This window comes from Corvus moneduloides, chromosome 15 (genome assembly GCF_009650955.1).
Source record: "Corvus moneduloides isolate bCorMon1 chromosome 15, bCorMon1.pri, whole genome shotgun sequence".
NCBI lineage: Eukaryota > Metazoa > Chordata > Aves > Passeriformes > Corvidae > Corvus > Corvus moneduloides.
In genome coordinates this window covers 1,627,675-1,650,866 of record NC_045490.1, presented here as the reverse complement: position 1 = coordinate 1,650,866, position 23,192 = coordinate 1,627,675, and the positions used below count along the sequence as shown (strand labels likewise).

Here is a 23,192-nt window from a genome sequence, read left to right as displayed (position 1 = left end):
TGACCCCAGGGAGGTCGGGGTGCCGGGACTGGGGGTCAGGGTGTGAGGGTGTGGGGTGGCTCTGCCAGCCTCCCCGCAGGGCTCAGGGCTGATTTTCTCCTGTCTCCTCTCGGAAGGTGGAGGGTCCCCGGGACAGGAGGGCGAGCGTCCCGCAGGCACAGAGCCGCAGCTGCACCGAGCTGCACCGGCACCTCACCTCCAGCACCTCCTGCTCCCAGACCAAAGCCCCCCAGGCACCCGAGGAGTGCCCCAGCAGCGGCCACCACCTGTCCCCGGCCGACTGCACCCACCACGAGGACGACAGTGACTCCAGCGAGGACTCGCTGAGCTCCGGCGACTCGGTGGCCGCGCTGTCCTCGGCGGAGGATGGCACAGGCAGCCAGTTCTCGTGCGAGGGCGAGCTGCACTCGGTGGTGGAGCTGATCCGCTACATGCACACCTACTGCCTGCCCCCTCGCAAGCTGCCCGCCCGCGACCCCGCCGACACCAAGCCCCAGCCCTGCAGCAGCCCCTTCAAGAGAGCCAAACCGGACTGTGCCCCCGCGCCGGGCAGCGCCCAGAGCCGGCCGGGCTGCGCCTGGCAGGCGGCCGGCGGCTGCAAGAAGCCCGGAGCATCCTTCTCCATCCTGAAGGAGCTGCTGGCGCGGGACCTGCTGTGCGACGTGAGCAAGCCATACCGCTTGGGCAAGCCCGTGTACGCGGCCCTGGCGCGGCCGCCCGGCTCCTGCTCGCCCGTGCCGCCCGAGGGGGACGATGCCAGCGGGACTTGCACACCCAGAGCGAAAGCGGCCGCGGAGAAGGGCGAGCCCCGGCAGAGCCCCGGGGCCGAGGCGGAGGCGCCGCGGGAGCTGGGTGGCCTTGAGGTCGATGCCGGGAAGCAGGAGGGCAGCCCGGGCGCGGGGAAGGCGGCCCGCAAGCAGGACAGCGCTGTTTACGCCGTGCGCCGGTCCAAGAGACTCAACCCCGAGCTCGGGCACTGGCTCTCGTTCCTTGACGAGCCCCCCCCCGAGTCCTCTGTGCCCCTGGGCTGCAGGGAGCCCGCTCCATGCCCAGTGCTGGAGGGCTTCTCTGCCGAAGAGCCGGCGGCCGAAGTGGAGGTGGGGGGCACAGCCCCATCGGCGGAGCCCCAGCCCCTCTGCCTGGGCTCGCTGGGGGATGGCGAGGTGGGCACTGAGAGCCGGCGCTGTGCCCTTCTGGAGCAAACAGGTGAGGGGGGCTGGGGGCTGTCACTCTGCTCACCCTCCCCAGCGTGCCCGTGCCGTCCCTGCCGTGGGCGAGCGATGCTGGCTGGGTGCTGGGCGCTCAGCTGGCAGGAGAGCTGTGAGCAGCCCCTGTGCTGCCTGGCTCTGGGGCCCCATGCATGGGGAGCTGGGGTCTGTTTTCTTTTGGGGTGCTTTTTCAATCCATGGGTATCTTCTGCCTCAGTTTCCCTGTCCTTATAATGAGGTGAAGGAGTTGGTGTGGCCATAACCCAGCAGGGACCAGGTTGTCCCATCCCTCCAGGTCCTTCCCCATGGGTTCACCCTCAGCCTGAGCTCCGGGGTTCAGCTGCAGCGGTGCCCCAAAACCACAGCAAGGCGCAGGTGCAGGAATGGCTCAGCCCTGGCAGCGTGAGCCATCCCTCTCAGGTGGGCAAAGCCCTCAGTGGGCACTGCAGGGATACAGCTGCACTGGTAACCTGCTTCTCTCCTGCCTTTCAGAAACCCCCGGGTGTCTCACGCTGTCCTTGGCACAAACGTAAGTTCAGATGGGGCTGAAGGAACCAGTCTGGGGCTGGAAAGTGCCTGGGGTTGTGTGACTGGGCAGAGCCTCTGCAGGCAGCACAGGGAGCTGTGCTTGCAGGGCAGAGTGAGCTGCTGCACTGCTGGGCATGGGGCTGTGGGGAGCCACAGGGTGCAAGGAGCTGGGAGAGTCCCCAGGGCAGGCGATTTTGTGTGTGCTCTGGGGCTGCTCACCCCACTGCCCTTGTGGGATTATTCTGTCAGGCACCAGCCAAAGCGGGAGGGTTCACTTGTGGGCAGTGTTTTCTCAGCTTTCTTTTGGGTTTTGGGGCTGTGGTTCACCTGAACACTTCCTCTCTCCTGATTTTCTGCTCTTCTCCAGTGACCCAACCTTTGGGAAGAGAAACTTTGAGCCCATGCTGACTGTGGAGCTGTGTGGGACAGCAGGTAGAACAGGCTTTGAATTTTTTAGTTTTGCAAAAATCTCCTCTAGGAGGGGGCTCATTTACCATAAATTCAGCCTGGAGTCATCAGTTCCAGCCCACCCAGCCAAGGTGGGGCACCTTCATCTCCTTCACACTGCAAACACGGGAGACTCCCGTGTGCTGCCACATCCGAGCACCATGAGCAGCTCAGGGGAGTGCGTTTGGGGTGGGAGGAGCTGTTCAGGGGGGCCCTGCATGAGCCAGGAGGGAAGAGAGAGTCCTCTGGTCCCTGCTGGGATCAAGGCATCCTTCCTGTTCCCCCAAGTGCCGCTGGATGAGGCCGTGGGGGCCGAGGGTGCAGCCCAGGATTGGGGTGGGACAGGGCATGACAGAGGGGGCAGAGCTGACTCCTGCCCTTTCTTTGGGGGGTGCAGGTCTCACACCGCCCACCACTCCTCCGTATAAACCCGCCGAGGAGGACCTGTACAAGCCAGACATCCCCCAGGAGCCAGGCAAGGAGGATGGGATGGCCCCCAGCCCCGGGGGCGCCGGGGACGCGGCAGCCTCACGGAAAGCCCCCAGGAAGCACCTGGAGAGGACGGAGCTGTTCGCCCACCTGAGCCGGGCGGGCGGGCGCCCGCTCCCCGAGCAGCAGGGCTTGCTCAAGCGGCCCTTCTCCCGCTCCTTCGGGGACCACGACTACTGCCAGGTGCTGAAACCCGAGGCCGCCCTGCAGAGGAAGGTGCTCAAGTCGTGGGAGCCCCCGAGCCAGGTGGAGACGGAGCACAAGAGGAGGGTCCCGGCTGCCCACTACCAGGGACTGGAGCTCGGCAAGGACACGGGCACTGAGATGCTGTGGAAGGACGGCGTTAAGCAGCTGAGAGACCAGGAGATCAGAGCCAGCTTAACAAAGCACTTTGGCTTTCTGGACAGTGCCCTCGATGACGAGGACATGGTCTTCTGCAAGACCCCTGAGTATGACACCGTCTTTGAGGACAGCTGCAGTGAGAGCGGCTCCCCCGTGGAGGAGGAGGATGAGGAGGAGGAAGAGGAGGAGGAAGAGGAGGAGCATGGCAACACCAAGCTGTGCCTGCGGAGAAACCCTCTTTCCAGGACCAGTTTGCATTACTGCTCCCGGAGCAGGTCCAGCTCGGGCTCCTCGTGCTGCCGGTCGCGGTCACCTGCCAGCAGACGCACCTTCAGGTACGGGGGGCACGGGGACGTTGGGACTGGTTTTGCCCCCTGAATTTTTGCCATGGTGCAGGGCAAAGCCCCAGTGCTCTCTGCTCTGCTGGCCCACGTAGTAAAGATGCTAATTAATGAAAAAAAACTATGAAAATAATTGGTGCTGCATCAGCCACTGCTGCAAACATCAGCCACGGCCTGAGGAAGCAGCAGCAGAGCAAAGCAGCCAGAGGGTTGCATGGGTGACAGGGCATGGGCAGGGACCTGAGCTGGGCACGGGAAGGGGTGAGTGCTGGCTGGGAACACCCTGGCATCTGAGAAAAAACCCCAGAGTCCTTCCCAGTGCTTCCAGACCCCAGTCCGTCCTTGGCTGCCAGTGCCCCCGAGTGCCCACCTGCTGCTGTGTGAGTGTCTCAGCTTCTCACTGGTGTTTGAAGCTTTCCCCAGCAGCTCCCCCAGCCCCGGGCTGACCTCCTGTCCCTCCCTTGCAGGTGTGAGAACGGCGAGCAGTGTCAGGGCGGGAGCGGGCACCGGGGCCAGCTGGAGAAGAGGCGGGAAAAGGCCATCGTAAGTGAGCGGGGACCCCGCGGGGACAAAGCAGCCCCAGCCCTCAGCTCATCTCCTGCTCCAAAAAGCAGCAGTGGAGCCCATTAGCCCTGGCTTCAGCGTGCCTTGGTGCGAGGCCAGTGTTAAACAAGGACATGGGGGTGGAGGGGAGAGGAAAACCCAACGAGCAGTGGAAGCCGCCAGCAATTGGCAACACACGGAGTCCTTGGCACGGGGATGCCCAGAGCATCCTACGCTGGTGCCTCAGTGCACTTTGGCACTGGCAGTTTGTGGGGTGAACTGGGGAATCCCTGAAGCTGTTCAGCTGTCACAGATGTGGCCCTGCTGCATCCTCATGCACCAGGAACTCGTGGGCACACACTGGGAGCTGGGAGAGGAGTGGGCACGTGTGCACACACACACACACACACTCACACATGCTGCTTTGGCACTTTTTCCTGCAATGCAATTGGATTTTGCCCCTAGCAATTCTTGGGAATACATCCCAGAAAAAGCTGAAAGAGCTGCAAGAATGCAGGAGAATTTTAAAGGAGAAGAAGGGGGTGGTGGCTGGTTGTGGCTGTCCTGAGGGGGTTGCTGTGACCTGGCTGGAGCAGAGACAGCCAGATCCTGGAGATGTCAGGCTGTGTCCATGGCAGTGTTTCCCAGTGCTGGCTTGCAGGGGCTCCTCCACAGCCCATCAGCAGCACGGAGGTGCAGGGTCCAAGCCTGAAAGCTTTTGGTTGCTTTGGCAGGGGGAAGGCCGGGTGGTGTACATCAGAAACCTCTCCAGCAGCATGAGCTCCAGCGAGCTGAAGAAACGCTTCGAGGTGTTTGGTGAAATCGTGGAGTGTCAAGTCCTGTCCAGGACTAACAGGTGAGTGGGCAGTGAGCTGTGGTCCAGGGCTCCAGCAGCTGCACGCAGCCCCTCTCCCCAGGCCCCACCAGCACTGCCAGGAGGTGCCCCATCAACCCCCTGGGTAGCTGAGCCCACGCTCTTGGTGCTTTTGTCGAGGAGATTCAGTGTGTCCAGAGATCCAAAGGCATCTGTGGGATGGAGGAGTGGAAGAATGATGGGCCAGGGGTGCAGTGCTGCATCACAAGGGCTGTGGGGCTCATCACATCTTGAATTCTTTCTCTGGTTGCTCAGGGGGGAGAAGTACGGCTTCATCACGTACCGGTATTCCGAGCATGCCGCCTTATCGCTGAAGAACGGCCCCTCGCTAAGGAAGAGGAACGAGCCCTCCTTCCAGCTCAGCTCTGGTGGCCTGGGGCGCTTCTTCTGGACCAGATATGCTGACCTGGGTGAGAAAGCAGCAGCTGCTTTGTCTCTTTTATCAGCACAGAGCTGTTACAGCACACTGCACCGCTGAGCCCTGCTCACGCAGGGATCCCAAATGCCTTCACAGCCTGCAGGAAAAGCCCCCTGGCTTTCCTATGGCTATGGAGCTGCTCATGGCTCAGACAGGTGGATTGGGAAACTGGGGAGAAGAAAAAAACTGGTGTGAGGCCTTAGGGTGTATTGGCTGCAAAATGTAGCATCACAGCCCCAGGGCAGCCGGGTCTCAGCTGAGCGCAGCCCATCCTGCCTCTGCTGAGTTTCTGCACAGTGCTGGAGGCCTTCCAGCAGAAAACTCCCTTTCCAGGCAGTCAGCAACATCTCATTAGCCCAAGAGGTGATGTGGGTGGTTTGCTGCTCTGCAGGACAGATTCACCACGCTGCACATGCACTCTGGAGCCAAAGTGGCAGTGCTGAAAGGTGCTGTGGTCGCATTAATCCTTTCAGTGCTTCAGCAAGGTCTCGGGGACTGTGTCACCAGGGTGCAGGGCTGCAGCCTGAGCTGAGGGCCAGGAGCCAAACCCTCTGCTAGTCCTGCATGAGAAATATGTCCCAGGCTTTGCTCAGCTCTCCTCGCTTCAGGTGTTTCACCAACACCGCATGTTTATTTCTGTACCCTCTGCAGGGGCTGAAGGGTTCTGGATCCCACTTGATGAGTGAAAGACTGAGGTGCAGAAAATAAAGCCCCAAGTCTTGACTGACCTCCAGATGCCCAGTCTGATACAAGTACTCCCTGATTTTTTAGCACCTTGCAGTGCCTGCTCTGCTTAGAGCAACCATCCCTTGACTTTGACTGTGGGCACAAATGTCCATTGTTCATCAAAATAAATCCCAGAGCCTCCCATTTTGGGCACAGAGAAATTAGGAAGCAGATGGCACCCCATGAGGAAGACGTTGACTGTGCAGTGCTGTAGGGAGTGGGGCCAGAGCTGCCCCCCTGCCTAAGAGAAGCCTCCTCAGTGCTCCTTACCTGATTTCTGCAGAGCCACCAGTCACCCCCTTCCTGCACAGCCCTGCTCGTTCCTAAAATCCTGCTTGTCCCGATACAGGATGAGGAGTCCCCAGGCAAAGGTGAAATGCAACCACGCCATTCAAAAACATACACCCAAAATGTTAAGCTGCTGTGAGATTAGGCAGCCTCAGTTCTGCTGTGTGCTCAATCCCCTGGGCTTTCCAGGGGCACTCCTGGCACAGGGCTGGCAGTGGAGCAGGCCAGCTCTGCCACCGGCACGGCTCCCATGGGATGGCCCTGTGTCAGCCCCTCCAAATTCAGCTGCACCCAGCAGATGTTTTCACCCCTGGCAGGGAATGTCAGCGGTGTGTGACCTGCCCAGCTGGGCCTGGCTGCAGCAGCCCCTCTGGCCCAGCTCTTTTCAGTGTCCCCAGTGCTGTCACCATCACCGCTGTGTCCAGCCTGGCTGTGTGCAGTAGCAGGGTAGTGAGCAGTGCCCTGCTGTGCCTCAGTTTCCCTCCCCACGAGGCAGAGAGGATGCTGATCCCCCCCTCCCTGACCCGGCTGCCTTCTGTCCCTGCCATCCCCAGATTGCAGCACGGACGAGTCCTCCCCGGCTCCGGTGAAAAGCAAGTACGAGACCATGGATTTCGACAGCTTGCTGCAGGAGGCCCAGCTCAGCCTGCATCGGTAACAGCCTTAACCTTGGAGGAATACCTCAATACCTCAGTCAAGGCACTTCCAATATGTTTACGTTTTCAAAGAAATTATTCAGTCTATGGCAAGCGAGAGAGCGAGAGAGAGCGAGAGCACGCCCGCGAGAGAGAGACTGCTGTCCCCTGATCGATGTTTACATTGAACAAAGCTGCTTCTGTCTGTGAGTCCCCATGGTGTTGATGTCTCACTGCCACACGTTAGTCCCCCCTCTGCTTCTGACTGGTTGTTTTAGGGTGAGCCTAGGAGCCCCCCGGCCCTTCTTCCCCCTCCTGGCCCTCCCCGTGCTCCCGCCGTGGAGTTGCAGCTGTGTTCACCATAACATTTTTTTGTCCGTAGTGTGTGATGATGAAATTGTTCATTGTGAATAGAATCAGGATTATAAACTAATTTTTAATAGAAGAAGAGAAGAAAAAAAAAAAGTATATACTTAAAAAAAAAATGTATTTATGGCTCAGATGTACTGTAATTCAGATTTATTGTACCGCTTCCTTGATTTTTAACTATGCACTGTAATGAGGCACTTGCCACTCAGCAAATGGGGGGTCAGAGCAGTCATGGAGCTGACATTCCCCTGCCTCCCCTGCTGGCAAACCGGGGTGCTCGGTGCTTGCCCCGGGGTCACCCACTTTGCTGTCAAAGCCATTCTTCGTGCTGGCGTGGCCCGAGCCCCCCAGCATCACCCCCATGCTGAGCTGGGTCCTGGTGGGTGATGGAGCCAGGGCCAGGCAGCTGTGCAGGCTGCAGAGGGTGGGAGAGGGATGCACTGCCTGCAGCCAGCGCTGCTGCGGCCTCTGCTGCCTTTGGAGCCAGGAGAGAGGGGCTGGGGGGCTGCAGCCTGATCTGGTGGGTCCTGCTGGCACAGCCTGGGGGATGGATGTCTCCGGTCCGTGTGGAGGAGCTGGCTCCTCTCCAGCTCCTCGGGTGGCTGGAAGACTGGCCAGGCCCTGTGGCTTGATCCACACTCGCTTCCACACCCTGCAAAGCAAGCGGGGCGAGAAGACCTGTCTGTGCTCCCCGCTGGGCAGCCAGCCCAAAATGCAGCCCCAGATCCAGCCCAAAGTCCAGCCCCAAATCCAGAGAGGCAGGGGGGCACAGCACCCGCACTGAACACCCACCCATCCAGCACCCTGCCCTGTAGCTGATAAGCCATACACGTCCCAGCACCCACCCGCACCCTGGATCTGTCCCGTGCCCGCCAGCGCCCCGGGGCACAGCTCTGCCTCTGGCCAAGGGCCCGCGGGGCTGGATTTAAGGGATGCTCAAGCATAGAATTTGCTTGTGGACTTGCCCTCCATGTGTGGGTGAGGTGGGATGGGGACACAGCCCTGCACCAGCCGCAGCAAAGCCCACCACCAGCCGGCCAGAGGCACTGTTTCCCGAGGGAGCGGGAATCTCGCTGCTCCTCAAGCCATTGCCACCGTCTCCTTTTACTTTTGAGCCCCAGAGACCACTAGGGATTCAGCCATCCTCTGTAGATAGAATATTATAGCCTTAACTCTGCCAATAGATAGATTAGAGTCTCCTGGGGTCTCCCCTCCACATGACTTGCGGGTTTATCCCCGGTTCCCTGGATATGTTCCGTCCTGCAGGGAGAGTGACCAAAGCCTCGGAAATGGCACGAGATGCGATGCCAAGAGCCAGAGCCCTGCCAGGATGCCCCTGGCCCGGGGGCCCGGAGTGCAGCTGGGCTCTGGCAGGAGTAGGAATGCTGGCAGCGCCGACACCAGCACAGTTCCCTGGCTATTCCCCTCGGGAGAGCCGCGGTTCTGACAACACCCGGCAGCGCCAGGGCCCGGAGGCCCCGGTGGGGTCCCCACCCCGCTGCCGGTGACGATCACTGCCAGGGAACAGTCCTTGTGCCATTTCAGCCTCAGCAGTGGAATCGGGCATCTCTCCCAGCCCAAAACCCCCCCGGTTCTCATCCCACCTTAGCGAACACGAGCAGCTCTGGCCGAGACTGAGCATCTGCTATTGGCAATTGCCTCATTGTAGCTTTGCCTTTTTCTGTCCTAGTATTTCCTCACGATGATGATGTTTACATGTGATTGCTATAGAGCTTATGTAGAATGTATATAGCGACACATTTAGGGTGGGTAGTACTGTCCTGTGCTGTGCTGATGTTTTTCAGAAAACGATCAATCCAAAAAAAAAAAAAGACAAAAAAAAAAAAAAGAAAGAAAAACAAAAAGAAAAGCAAAGTAAGTGGAATTCTTCCATCTCCCACTCAGCCAGGGGCACCCATGGCTGGGCCCCGCTGGGGATGCATCAAGGGTGGTGGAGCAGAAGGGTTAGTGCAGAGCTGGGGGGGCTCCAGCCCACTCCTGGGGATCACTCAGTTGCTTCCCAAGCACTGGTTTTGGCGTGCCCAGGTATAAAATTTCCCAGTGTTTCCCTGTGGCTGGGTGCCCTGGGTCGGCCCCAGCCCAGCTGCTGGGTCCCGAGGCCGGTGCTGGGGAAGGGGAGGGCTGGTCCTGCACAGAGCTCATCAGTACTGCAGCCCTAGGGTAGGAAGAGATGCAATAAGTGGTCTTTGTGGTGCCTGAAGCCTATAAGTGGGGTTGGGTTTTCTTTTTTTGGTTTGGGTTTTTACTTTTTTTTCCATTCAATGAGGATGGTTTGTTTTTCCTCCTCCCCAAAAACTCTTTCTTTTCCAGGACTTATGCACTATGCTTAGAGCCCCTTGGGCTGTGTGCTGCCTGCCCTGGGCACTTCCCCCACCTTTTAGGACTGGGTGAAAAAGAAATTTCCACTTGAATTTTTTTTTTTTCTAATTTTTGTGGGTTTTTTTTACTCTAAAGGTGTCTTTAGCTCACAGTGATTGAGTTGGCAGGGAGGTGAGTCGGGCACAGGGGCAGGTGAGAGCTCCCTCTTGAGCTGCCCATGGTTTGGATGCTGACAGGGAAATGGGGCAGGAGCAAAGCAATGCCCAGGCACTGCTGCCAGGGAAGCCAGAGGTGCCCAGAGCTTTGCAGGAGCTGCCAGGGACTGGGGATCCCCCCCTTTTCCAAGGATTGCCTTTACACCCCTGTGGCATCGCCGTGGGTGCCCCTCAAAAAGGGACCCCTCACACCCCAGCCCTCTGCGAGGCTGTGGGATGGGCAGGAGAAACTGGGAGCAAAAGGGTTTATTCTGGTAGGCAATAAGTCAGGAGGAGATTTATTTTTTTAAAACTGTGTAAGTCTAGAACGTCCCCCAGCCATTTCCTGCAGGTGCTGTGGGGAAATGCTGAATGTGAAGAGTTTCTGATAAAATGCCCCTTTGCTTGTTTTGCACAGGTTTGCCCCAGAAAAACTCGTTGTTCAGGGGGGCAGCAGGTTTCTGGCTGGAATCCAGCGCGTCCCTGAGGCTCCGCAGGGAGGAGCAAACGTTTCTGAGTGTGTGGGCTGAATGCAGAGGACAATCCCAGGTTTTAGGTTTTAGGTTGGATGCTGCCCCAAAGCAAAGGTTTCTCCCAATTCCTCAGCGCAGCTGCCTGCACATGTTTCAGGAAGCAGCAGCTCAGTCACCATGTTACAGTCCTGAGTGTCTGATCCCAGCTCTGGGTCATGCAAGTGAGTTTTGCAACTGCAGATCAACACGGTTTTCTCCTTTTTTGGGGGGATTTTTTTTCTTTCTGGACGTCTGCTGAGTCCTGAGGTACATCGGTCTTAGAGCTGAACCCGACACCCTTTCTGTTCCAAGTCCATCCCTGACAATCTCAAGCAATATAGAGCCAAATGCAGCCTTGGGGTTTCATTTTGGGGTTTCATTCCTCTTCCCTCACCCTCCCCAGGGCCAGGGGCGGCAGCAGGATTTGGGGAGGGAGTGTGTGAGTGCATGTGAGAAAGAGAGAGAACGGTTCAATTGATGCATTTCTTGAGAAAGGTGTAAGAATTTCACCTAAAAAGGGGCACATTTGCTTTGTTATTTATAAAAAAAAAGCTAAATTCTGTCTTTTTCTTTTTTTTTTTTTTAAGTGAAAGGACACTGCTCATAATTATTAGGGGCCAATTCTGCCTCCCTTGCTCATGCTGAGTAAGTACTACTTAACTCTGCAATTTTCTACTTGCAGTGTAAGTAAAAGCAGCGGAATTGATCCCTCTATGATTAAGAATCAAGTTTTTAGTATGGTTTTTTTTTAATTGGCAGCAGTTTTTTTATATTTCACTTAATTTTTTCCCCCAGTTCCATTCTGTTGTGTCCTTATTTATGTAATATACTTTAACCTTAAGAGATGGCATGGATTCTTATGCCTTTCCTTTATTATTATTATTGTTATTATTTTTAAAAAACAAAAGAGATTTATTTCTAGTGTGATTTAACTGTCTACCTTCTAAAATGAGAGAACGTTTTCTTGTATTTTTACATTGTCAGATTCTATAGTTTCATAGATAATTTAACCAAATCGCTCAATGTATTCTCTATATCTATCCAGTGGGTATAAAAGTTCTATTTTAAATTGTGTAAATACTTCAGAACTGGCTTCTTTTTCCAGACTCCCCTGCCGTGGAGTTTCTTGTTTACATCAAAAAGACTGTAGAATCTCTACGCTCATGTACTGTAAATAGTGAAGTGATCTGCCTATAAATAAACGATAACATATATACTATAAAGTGGAAAGAACAAAAAAAGGAACACATTTCTGCTGCTATACTTTAGTTTTTAGTGCCAGTCTGCTCGGGGATGAGGTGCTTTGCTCTGCTGCAGGTGCTCTCCTGTGTCTGCGTGGCTGGCAGCGGGGCTGTGCCAGGGCCAAGGGGGTGGCAGAGCCTCCCAGCTGCCAGGGATGCAGCTCCTGCCTGGGAATATCCCTGTGTGTTGCTATTTTAAGTGTGGCTTCTTCCAGTTTAACTCATGCAGGAAAAAACTGGGCTCTGCACTCTGGACTTCGAGTGGTGCCGCTGCCACAGGACCCCTCGCCAAAGAAACTCCCCAGATGGAGTGGGTGAAAAATGAAGCAGGGCACGCCCCTCGAATTTTCTGGAGTGGAGCAAGAGAGCAGGAAAAAATGTGGAAAAGACTGCAGGTGGTGATGCAGCAGCCATGCAGCGCAGGATGGCACCTGGAGAGCCTCTGGAAGCAGGGCAGCAGGCCCTGGGAGCCAAACTGCTGTCCCAGGCTGTGGAGGGAATGTTTGGAAGGCCTGGGCAGGGCCACCACGGTCACAGCTCGGGAGCCCCACGCCAGCCATGGCCCTGTGAGGGCTCACCGGGCCAGAGAGGTTGCACTGATTTTATGCAGAACATGGATCAGTGATGCTGCCGGGCTGGAGGATCCCAGCAGCCTGAAAGAAGCAGCTCTGCAAGGTGCTGAGCTGTGCCAGCTGCTGGTTTTTGCTGATTTGTGGCGATTTAGGCAGCAGCTCTACACCTGCCTGTCTCCAGCACATCTGTGGGAGCCCAGTGTGGGTCCCCCAGCCCAGCCACAACCAGCCTCCCACCCAAAACCCAGCCCCTCATCCCTGCCACTGCTGCACCCTGAGTGCAGAGCTGATGGGAAGCCCGTTCCCTGCTGCTTTCCAAAACCAGCAGGCTTCAAGGCCACCAAGGAGGAATGTTTTCCTGAGATACATCAGGAACAGCAATGCCAACAGTGCCAGGACAGATGAAAACATGAACTTGGAGGGGGGAAATGTGGGAATGCAGCCAGGACAGCCAGTGATGGGGTGCCCAGGGTGGGCACATGTGGAGCAGAGACACAGGAGTGGGCTCCCAGGAGGGAGAGGGGCACACGAAGGAAGGGTCTGCGGGGAGGAACAGAGCCAGAGCTGAGGTTTGTCCTCCCAGCCCAACCTGTGCCTCCCAACACTGCATTCCCAGGCAGCCTCCTGGAAAATAAAGCACTGATACTGTTGCTGAATACAGTTGTTTACTGAGGATAATTCCTGAAAGCAGACCTTGAGTCTGAAGCGAGCTGTTGGTGAATGTTGACATCAGTTCAGCAGCTCCGTTGGTCCCAGCAATTACTTCCAACCATCTGGGAAAAATCCCAGCTGGACTGTTTTTATTTTGGCATAACTTTGTGATAAAACAACTCCTTTTCACACAGGCAGGCGCTGGTTTTGGAGTAGCTCATGTGGCTGCTGGAGAGGAGGGAGGCAGTGTTCTTTATCTCCTGGACTGGGCACAGTGTGCCTCGTGGGAGGGGAAAATCACTCAGTCAGGAGCTTTTGTGAGGGGGGACAGCTTTGATCACTGCCCTGGGCTGGGCTGGCTGGCACCTGGCAGTGTGGGCAGTGTGGGCAGCACACCCCAGGCTCCAGCTCCTGACCAGTGTGGAATGCCCACTGTTTGGACTTTGTTTCACTGCCTGCTGAGCTGTCCTGGGCTGCTCTCTGGAGTTTCAGCTCCCACCTGTGCCCTGAGCAGTGGCACCTGACACCAAATCCTGCCCTGGGCTCTGCTGGCACAGGAGCTCCCTTCAAGTAACACGTGCATTTGCCCAGTCCCAGCATTTATCAGTCCCAGGTTGTTGTCCAGGTCCATCCAGGTGTCTTTGCAGAGAGGAACAGGTTTGGTTCCTTTGCTCTCTGGCTGCTGGTCCAGCTCTCCCAGCCTCCCTGCCCACAAGGATTCTTCCCAGCTTTCCTTCCTGCCTCATTTCCTGACCCCTGCAGCCCCATCAAAGCAGGGCTGGACCTTCTGCCATGTTCCCCTTGAAGTGTCCAAGCTCTCAGCTTCAAGCTGCTGCATGGAGTTTGTCCTGTTGCCACTGAAAATGGGGAATTAAACTCTCTAACACTGTAATTTCAATATTACAAAGTGGCATTACTTTATTTCAGCATGTGGGGGATAACTCCCTATTACACACACAACACCTTGCTAACAGACCAGCTTAAATCTATGTAACTTTTACATATTCAATACATTTCCCAAAACTCATACCTATATGCTAAACACTCCCTGAATTTTCTGCATATTTAAATCACTCCTCATAGCTTATTTTCATTGGAGCAGAGTTCTTTTGAGGGTCTGGGGTGGTCGTCTGGGGAACATCCCATTCCTCAAATTATTCTTTTTTGGTCACAGGCCTCCAAAAACCTTTCTTCTCTTTGAATGCATCCCTGAGACGTGGCCTGGCCAGGATATCCCTTCTTATCACCATTGCTCAGGCTCACAGCCTTTAAGGCTGAGATAACCACTCGCACACAGGACAAAGCAAAGTCGGCTAAAGCGAAAGGAATTCCCGAGACTTAAACACGACTTGGTACAATTTTATTCTCAACACCGAGACGGCCGCGGCCCCTGCCCACGTGGCAGCGAGAGGCAGGAAGCTGGAGAGAGGCGAGGGATGACCCTCCCTTGCAAGGGGGAGGAGGCAGCACCTTTTAACGGGGCGAAGGTTGTTTTTGTCACGGCCGCTTTTTGTTTTGTTCCCTTCCCTCCGGGCTTCCGGCTTCCCCCGCAGCGCCATGGCCGGGGCAGAGGCCGGGGCAGAGGCAGTGGCCGGGCTGAGGGAAGAGCTGACCTGTCCCATCTGCCTGGACATTTACAGGGACCCCGCGTCCCTGGGCTGCAGCCACAGCTTCTGCACGGAGTGCATCAGGCAGGCGCTCCGGTGCCAGCAGAGCGCTGCCCGGTGCCCGCTCTGCCATTCCCCCGCCGGGGAGCTGCAGCCCAACTTCCACCTCCGCAACATAGTGCAGAAGTTTATGGATGTTCCTGCGCACCGGCAGGAGGAGAAGCGGGAAGCGCAATGCAAGGGGAAGGGGGAAAGCTCGGGCCAGCCGGAGGAGGTGATCCTGTGCGATTCCTGCCTCCAGGAGCCGCAGCCAGCAGTGAAGACGTGCCTGAGCTGCGAGGCTTCCCTGTGCCAAGCCCATCTGAGCAAGCACAACGCTAAGAAGGCCCAGAAGAGCCACGTGCTGGTGGAGCCCTGCGGTGCCCAGGTTTTGGCTGAGAGGAGGTGCCCCAAGCACGGCAAACTGCTGGAGTGCTTCTGTGAGACGGACTGGAACTGCATCTGCATCCTGTGCTCCGTCCTCTCCCACAAGAACCACAGAATCATCAGCTTGGAGGAGGCTTTTGACCAAGCTCAGGTAAGAGGCTGCAGGGACAGTGGGACAGGCGTGGGTTGCACCAGGAAAACCCCAGAGAGCTGCCCATGGCACAGGGCTGGAACAGCTCCCGAGTTTCAGAGCTGCAAACGCAGGGTGGGGGCTAAATTGCAATCCTGGGCTTTTATTCTTAGTTTTGTCCCAGTTTCTCTCTGGGTTTGGCCCTTGAGATATAAAACAAGACGTTACAAACTCTTTTTCCCCATCCTGAAGGAAGAGTTTGGCCAAACTGGTGGGGCTGACTGCTCGTGGCTATGGTTTTAATCCTTGGTGCACTTCCAAGCTGAAGATGAGCCTGAGCTGCACTTATGCAAAGAAAATTAATGACAGAGTAACAGAAGGAAAGCTGCCAACAGGGAAAATGGCTTTATATGTGGCTATTGCACATGAATAGTTTTCAGCTTCAATTTGTCTTTTTTGTGCTTGTAATTGTGGCATTCGTTCAGGGATAAAACCTTTCAGTAAACCTTTATCTACTGATTTGTCCTGGGAGTGTCACCGAAACTGCGGGGAAAACAAAAACCCTCCAACAACATTTTTAATGTTAGCGAGTCAAGGCGTTACTTTATTATCTGGCCAGGATGTTGTTCTGGCCAGGATGTACCACAGAGACCATCTCATCCACACATAGCCCGGGTGTGCAGAGAGAATCATTCCATAACACAGGACATTTACTAGATTTTTCAGATCTTTTATACAATCAAAACTCATAGAAACTAACTGGGTCAGTGTTCATTGGTCCCAAGTTGTGTAGTTCTTAGTATTTGGTCTCCTATTGGATCCGGATTTCTTCGCTTGATTTTCTTATCAGTCTTTTCCGGAGGAGATGTCTCCAACTCTGCCAGAGGCAGAGTCTGGGGTAGATGTTGGTAGATGGCCGTTGATGTTCTGTTGATGTTCTGTTGATGTTCTGTTGATGTTCTGTTGATGTTATCCCTTCGGGGCTACTCCCAGTCTGTGGAAATGCTGAGCCCCCCTAGAGAAACAATGCCCTGGAAAGAGGCTTCAGTTCCCTTCCCCGGGGCAAAGGTGAACAAACCTGGCTAAAGTCACATATATAAAATTTTTAAACTGGTATGTTTTCCAACAAGAGCATACAATGAGTAAACCTTCTGCAAGTCTAGCTCAACCCATGTCTATAAGCTGATCTCATGCATTATGCCAGTCCTATCCTGATATCTCCTTCCGGTTATATTTGTAGATATCTTCTCCTGGAACTCTGGAAGCCCTGAGAAACCACGAAGCTGCGTTGGATAATGTCATAGCAAACCTGCTGAAACAGAAGGAGGGTCTGAAGGTTTGTTTCAAGGTCCCATATCACCTCAGGGATGGTTGCATGCTGGTAACTGAGGAGATAAAGTTTTATTTTACCCTTCCCCAGATCAGGGATTCTGAAGCTTTTTTAGTTCCTGGGTGGTTTCTCATGTATTTTTGAGTTTTTTTTCTTTGAGGAACTTTCTTATCAGTCTGGGAGGTACATTCTTAGTTAAGCTTGGAAGTCTGTGCCTCCTGATGAGTGGCTGATGTGTGGCTTTTTTTTATTTTTCCAACCTTCAACTTTTAGTTACTTCTCTTATCCCAGATCAAAGCCAGATTTTTTTCTGAGTGAGACCTCATGTGGAAAATGTTCCTTACAATTTTGAAATTGTTTTCTTAATAGACTGAAGAGAGCCTGCGGAGGGGACGGCTGGAGAGCCTGCTCATGGAGATGCATCTGCAGCTAGAGAAGAAAAAAGGAGAGGTCCTGAAAGTTCTCAGGGAATACGAGGAGCAACAACTTTCTCGGATTCAGGCAGAGATGAATAATCACAAAAGGGAGAAAGATTTGGCCAGCCATGATGTTCGTCAGCTGGAGGCTCTGAGAAATCAGAAGGACATACTTCTTTTCACCAAGGTATCTATCAGCATCTCCCTTCCCAGAGACACACAGCTCCAGGGCTGGCCTGTGCCTGCACTGTGCTAATTCTGCTTTCAAAATGTCTTTACAGGCTTTTGCAACAATTAAAGCCAGGTAAGCTCTTCCTCAGTTTTAATATCTTTATTGATGATCTGGACATGGGGATGGAGTGCACTCTCAGTAAGTTCACAGCACTAAGTTGGGCTTAGTGTGGATATGCTGGAGGGCAGGAAGCTCTGCAGAGGGATCAGGACAGGCTGGATCCATGGGCCAAGGCCAGCAGTGTGAGGTTCAGTGAGGAAAAGTGCCAGGTCCTGCACTGTGGTCACAACAGTCTTGTGCAGTTCCAGGTTGGGGGAACAGTGACTGGAAAGCTGCCTGGTGGGAAGGAACCTGGGATTGCTGTTCAACATTGGCTGAACATGAGCCCAGGTGTGTCCAGGTGGGCAAGAAGGCCAGTGGTACCTGGCCTGTCTCAGCAGTAGTGTGGCCAGCAGGAGCAGCGCAGTGCCTGTCCCCTGTGCTGGGCACTGCTGAGGTCACACCGTGAGTGCTGTGTCCAGTTCTGGGCCCTCAGTGCAAGATGGACATGGAGGGGCTGGAGCGTGTCCAGAGAAAGAAACGGAGTTGGGAAGGGGCTGGAGCCCCAGGAGCGGCTGAGGGAGCTGGGAAAGGGGCTCAGCCTGGAGCAAAGGAGGCTCAGGGGGGACCTTGTGGCTCTGCACAAGTCCCTGACAGGAGGGGGGAGGGAACAGGGACAGGAGGAGAGGGAACGGCCTCAGGCTGGGCCAGGGCAGGCTCAGGGTGGACAGCAGCAGGAATTTCCCCATGGAAAGGGTGCTCAGGCCTTGGCAGGGGCTGCCCAGGGAGGTTTGGAGTGCCCATCCCTGGAGGTGCCCAAGGAAGGGCTGGAGGTGGCACTCAGAGCTCTGGGCTGGGGACAAGGTGGGGCTGGGGCACAGCTGGGACTCGATGGCCTTGGAGGTCTTTTCCCACCTCAGTGATTCCATGGTTCTGTGATTCTTGCTGCGTGGTTTAGGCAACGCAAGCCACTTCCAGGAATAGATGGTTTGATGGTGCCAAAGCCACCCATTAGTTTGGATAAATCAACAACAACTGGTATTCTGAAGCTTTTCCAGCAATTCCTCCTAAATGTGGAGTTCTCCTTTAAGCCACCACTGCCACCTTTGGGGTACTCCTTTAACAAGCCGCCACCACCACCTTCGCCACCTTCAACGCCACCACCACCTGCACCTACACCTATGCTCACAGCATCTAGTGGTAAGTGCTCATTTGACTTTGTCAAAAGCGAGATGGAGAAGTCGATAAAACATCTTTAAGAAAGGACTGTAATGAGACACCAAGTACACTGAGTACCTCTAGAAGTGCTAATTCCTTACACTGTGTGCTTATTTGCACGTGTGTGTGCAGCAAAGGGAGCTTGTCCTGGGATTCAGGGCTTTGGGGCACGCCCTGAATACACCTTGTTAAAGCAGGCTATGGACAAAGAGGCTTGGAAGTCCCAGGAGTTTTCTGGGAGGATTAAGAAAAGATAATAGCAACACCTCTGTGCTATCCCTTTATTTCAAGGGGAAAGTTGAGAACTCATCACAGCAGCAGAGGGGTGGAGTTTGCTTAGGACATAAATAACCTGCTTTTTCTGTGTAAATACTTCTACTCTTTTGCAATGCTTTGTAAGCTCAGCCTACAGTCCCAGAGCTGTGCACAGGGGGACACTTATCTGACTGAATTGATGAAATTAGGGTTTCCCTGGGTGCTGCTCTCTGGATGGTGCTTCAGCCCTTGCTGGCAGCGAGCCTCAGGTCAGGACAGAGGCAGACCCCAAATCTCCACAATTACCTGTTAATCATAATGTGTTTTTTCTCTTTAGGTTTCCATTATAATAATACACAATACCATGGACCTGCGTTTGCGTTTGGATCTTCCCCTTGGCTTTCTTTCAAGTAGCCTAATGAAATACAAAGTCAGTGGCAATCATAATGTTAACAATCACAGAAAGGCAGGAAGAGAAAGAGAAAACCCAACCAAAACTAACAATGCACAGCATGCAATTGCTCCCCCATCACCTGCTCTCTGATGTCCAGCCACTGTCCCCAAGCAGCAATTGGTTCCTTCTGGCCATCTCCCCTCAGTTTATATACTGGGCGTGGTGTTCTGTGGTGTGGAATGTCCCTTTGGCCAGTTTGGGTCATCTGCCCCAGCTATGCTCCTTCCCAGCTTTTCATGCACCTCCTCACTGGCAGAGCATGAGGCACTGAAAGGTCCTTGGCTCAGGTTAAGCACTGTTCAGCAACAGCCAAACCATCAGTGTGTTCTCAACATTATTCTCTACTGAACCCAAAACTGTACCCGCTGCTGAGAAGAGAATTAATTCTATCCCAGCCCAAACCAGGACCGGACTCCAATATGCACAGTGCCATCCCAGACGTGCAGGGCAACCAGAGCTGCTGGGAGGAGGACACCAGCAACGAGAGCTGATGGAAGCTTGGAATTGTGCCTGGCTTGGATGCTGCCTGCAAATGCCTCACAGTTACCTCTGTGTGTTCCTAGGTCGAAGAAGTGGACAGTGGCTCTCTCACTTTTCATGATGTGTCTGTCAAGGCTGGAGGTCCTGCTAAGAACTTCAGGCTTATAGAGACAGGAACCATCCCTTTGAAGTATCCCATCCATGTGGCCATCAGCATGCTGAAGCTCCTGTAGTGATGTGGGGACAAGGTGTTACTGTGTATTTCCAGGCCGAGGAATTGTGATCGTTGCACGGGGACTATGCTAAACTGGCATATCAGAAATTAGATTGTGGGCTGCTGTGACAGGGGGTATATCACAGCACCCTGCTTCTTACGGCACGAGCTCCACTTTTTTTGTTCTGTTAATCGTAATGGAAATACCATTAAGTTGCTCAGTTTTGTTCAGCTGTATCAAATACTGTGTTGGCTTCACGCTATTAAAGTTACGTTACTTGCTTGCAAAACTCAATGGCAATTTATCTGTAAGTTGGCAGCACAGCATTAACTGCTACAGAACTAGCCAGCAGCAATGCTGATCTTTGATCTAAAGCAGCAGCTTTTGCCTCTGCCGCCTCTTTCCATCCTGCACATCCAGTGCAGAAGCAAAGCTGCCCTGGGAGGTGAGGAGAGACTGGGGCAGCATTCCCTGCTGGAGACTGAGGGGAACCTTCCCCAAGTGGCTGCCACGGCGTAGGGAAGGGCGGGCCCGGGAGGGAACATTCGTCTGCCCGGCGTGGGACGGGGGAAGGGCTCGCAGGGGAGGAGCTTGCAGCCTCGGGGCTGGGTGTCCTGCTGCTGGGTTTAGTTTCGTTTCTGCTCGCTGAGGCGCCGTCCCTGCAGCCATGGCAAAAGCTTGGGAGGGATGCGGAGGGGCTGGCAGCCTGGAGGCCGAGCTCACCTGCCCCATCTGCCTGGGTCTCTACCGGGATCCGGTGTCGCTGAACTGCGGTCACAGCTTCTGCCGGCAGTGCATCAAGAACATGCTGGGAGCCCAGCAGCATTCCCAGGGCCCCTACACCTGCCCCATGTGCAGGGTCCACCTGGGGCCCACCGTGGAGCTGCAGAACAACTTCCAGCTGGGCAACATCGTGGAGGCGTTTCAGGCCTCCGCTTCCAAAAGACAAGAGGACGAAGGCTCCGAGAAGGGGAAGACGAGGGTGGTTCCCTGTGAGTACTGCCTGGATGGGTTCCAGGAGGCCGTGAAAACCTGCGTGGTCTGCAATGTGTCCCTGTGCCAGGCCCACCTGAGCAAGCACAACGCCAAGGCTTCCCAGCAGGAACACATCCTGGTGGAGGTGGGAGCAGGTGAGGCGGAGGAGAGGAGGTGCCCGGAGCACGGCAAGCTGCTGGAATGCTACTGCCAGGAAGAGGAGAAGTGCATCTGCGTGCTCTGCTCCATCGCCGGGGCCCACAAGGGCCACGAGGTCATCACCATGAAGGAGGAACGTGACAAACAGCTGGTAAGGAGCTCTTCCCTCCCCATGGCCCCTGGCCTGGCCGCGGGGAAGGGGGAAAGCCGCAGGAAGGGCTTTCGCAGGAATGGGGAAGGGTGTGGGGGCAGCCCGGCAGCAGCTCCGGGGATTTCCTCTCCGCCCCAGCAAGGGCTGGAACTTGCTTTTCATTGCCTCCTGTGTGTTGCCGGAGCAGTGTGGACAGCTAAGCAGAGGGAGGAGAGCGGAGAAAGGTGTTTGGGGCTGGCCGGGACAAGAGTGGGTCCGTCCGTCAGGGTGTGGGACGTGGCAGAGCCAGCGAGAGGCTCCGCTGTCCCACAGCAGTGAGGTGCAGCCCCGGGCCTGCCAGCCGCCCTCGCCGGGGTGCTCCTGGCTGGGATTGAGAAGTATTCCTGCAGGGATTAGAAAATCCCTTCCTCCACAGAGTCCCGGGGATGCCACTGCTACTGAGCTTCGGGTGGGGAAGGGGGTTTCCCGCTCGAGTTCCTTCCCTTGGGCTCTGTCCGTGTTGTAGCGCGGTGGGGATCGGGCTGTGCTCCCGAGTAACCCGTGCCAGGCTGAGGGGACACGGCCGCAAGCTGTGCCAGGGGAGGTTCCGCTTGGACATCAGGAGGAATTTCTTCACGGAAATGTTGTTAGACCTTGGAAGGAGCTGCCCAGGGAGGTGCTGCAGTGCCATGCCTGGAGGTGTCCAAGGAATGACTGGATGCGGCACTCAGTGCTCTGGGCTGGGGACAAGGTGGGGATTGGTCACAGGTTGAATTCGATGACCTTGGAGGTCTTTTCCAACCTCAGTGATTCGGGAATTCCTCCCTCTGCCCCAAATTTTGTGGAGCCAGTGTCCCAGCAGATACAAGAGACATGGGGCCTCCGTGTTCCTGCCTCTGAGTGCAGCTGCTGTCCTTGAAATGCTCCAGAATCGGCTGAGGGGATAAAATGCATTTCCTATGCTCACTCACTGCCTTGCATTTGAAATGGCTGGGCTCAGTTTGGAGCCCAAGCAAAAAGCCTGCAGGAAGCCAGAGCATGGGCAGGAAATGGCTCCCTCTGGACCTCAGGACAGGTCACAGCCTCCTCAGGAGTTAGCAGAAGCATCCTTTGCAGTTACATGAATTGCAAACTAACTTCCTCTCCCAAGTTACATATCAGAATTGCAGGGCTGCCAAGCAGAAGTGGGATGTGTGGGACAGTGGCCATTTCACCAGCTCCACAAACTGCCAGTCTGCTTTGAAGCTGTTCCTGCTGGAAAGTTCACTGTTGTCTTTCCTTCTGCCAGGTTAAACTCCCTGACACCATGACAGAGCTGCAGGACTCTAAAAGTGATTTAGATACTGCCCTAGAAGAGCTTCAGAAATGTGAGAATCAGGTCAAGGTTGGTATCCAGATTATGACCAATTCAGAGCATCTTTCCTTCACAGTTTCCCGGCAGTAAGTGATGGTAACTGTACTGTTAGAAGCAGAAGAATAGAAAGAGAAAAGAGTGGTTTGAGAAACTGCCAGAAGCCAAGGTTTATCGCAGCCTTCCAGCTCCTCCACAGGAGGAACCAGCTGGGGGATTCCACCCTTTATTGTGGCTGCACAGACCAGGTTGCAGGACTGGCAGCCCACAGATTGTACATAAGATGATGTATTTTTAAAGTTTTCTACCTGTTTAATAAAAGAAAAGCAATTTAAAGCTACGAGTGGGATTTCCAGTGTGTGCCACTCAGTTCTCACATTTGTAGCTGAAATTCATCTGACTTTGTTACTATATCAAGATTAATTTTCAAAAGCCTCTGTTCAGTCAGATATTCTAAGCAAATGTTTGTTGTCTGCTTCCTTCTGAAGCCAGTGCAAAGGATAGATACCATATTAATTGACAGCAGAGGCACTAAACTGAAAGGTGGAGTTCCAGTGCCCCTTTTTCTTATCTCTTCATTTAGACCAATACCAAAGCAGTGACTTCTCAGCTAGAAGTGCAGCTTAAAGATATGAGGACACAGCTTGTTCAGAAAGAGAAGAAGATCCTGAGATGCATTAAGACTATTGAGGAAAACCAACTGGCAGACATTGCCAAAGCAAGGAAGAAAATGGAGCAGAAGAGAGACCAGGCTGAGCAGAATCTTCAGGCTCTCCAGAAGATAAAAGAGCAACCAGATATTTTCCTCTTCCTCAAAGTAAGCAGTGGTATTCTGCTTTTCTTCATGGATCTGCCTATTTCTCAGCCAGGTGACTTTTCTGAAAATCACACTAATGATATTTTTCCTTTTTGTTTTCTCTTTTCTTTTCTTTTTTTTTGCAATCCTCCTGGTAGGAACTGAAACTGGTCACAGACAGGTATGTTCCACTTGATACCGCTTGTTTCCTTCTTTGAAAAAACACTGTTGATAACTGGGATCAAACCCCACTGCCTGTGT

General features: G+C 54.4%; 3 protein-coding genes across 3 annotated transcripts in view; all 3 read left to right on the top strand.

Moving 5' to 3' along the window:
- The window catches only part of PPARGC1B (PPARG coactivator 1 beta), a 49,179-nt gene extending 36,456 nt beyond the window's left edge, over positions 1-12,723 (top strand). The window contains exons 5-12 of the mRNA XM_032124505.1: positions 117-1,206; positions 1,701-1,737; positions 2,104-2,168; positions 2,581-3,349; positions 3,823-3,898; positions 4,633-4,754; positions 5,028-5,182; positions 6,759-12,723. Coding sequence (XP_031980396.1) covers positions 117-1,206; positions 1,701-1,737; positions 2,104-2,168; positions 2,581-3,349; positions 3,823-3,898; positions 4,633-4,754; positions 5,028-5,182; positions 6,759-6,862 — 2,418 coding nt within the window. The 3' untranslated portion in view covers positions 6,863-12,723. The remainder of the gene's footprint in view (positions 1-116; positions 1,207-1,700; positions 1,738-2,103; positions 2,169-2,580; positions 3,350-3,822; positions 3,899-4,632; positions 4,755-5,027; positions 5,183-6,758) is intronic.
- A 965-nt stretch (positions 12,724-13,688) lies between these two features.
- Positions 13,689-19,814, top strand: LOC116451277 (tripartite motif-containing protein 29-like). Its single transcript, XM_032124507.1, has 6 exons — positions 13,689-14,902; positions 16,122-16,217; positions 16,581-16,814; positions 16,909-16,931; positions 17,857-18,098; positions 18,709-19,814. Exons 1-6 carry the CDS (start codon positions 14,276-14,278, stop codon positions 18,783-18,785), a joined length of 1,299 nt encoding a protein of 432 aa, XP_031980398.1. The 5' UTR covers positions 13,689-14,275; the 3' UTR covers positions 18,786-19,814.
- A 271-nt stretch (positions 19,815-20,085) lies between these two features.
- Positions 20,086-23,185, top strand: LOC116451278 (E3 ubiquitin/ISG15 ligase TRIM25-like). The gene is made up of 4 exons (XM_032124508.1): positions 20,086-20,805; positions 22,073-22,168; positions 22,719-22,952; positions 23,090-23,185. Exons 1-4 carry the CDS (start codon positions 20,188-20,190, stop codon positions 23,147-23,149), a joined length of 1,008 nt encoding a protein of 335 aa, XP_031980399.1. The 5' UTR covers positions 20,086-20,187; the 3' UTR covers positions 23,150-23,185.
- Positions 23,186-23,192: the final 7 nt, after the last annotated feature.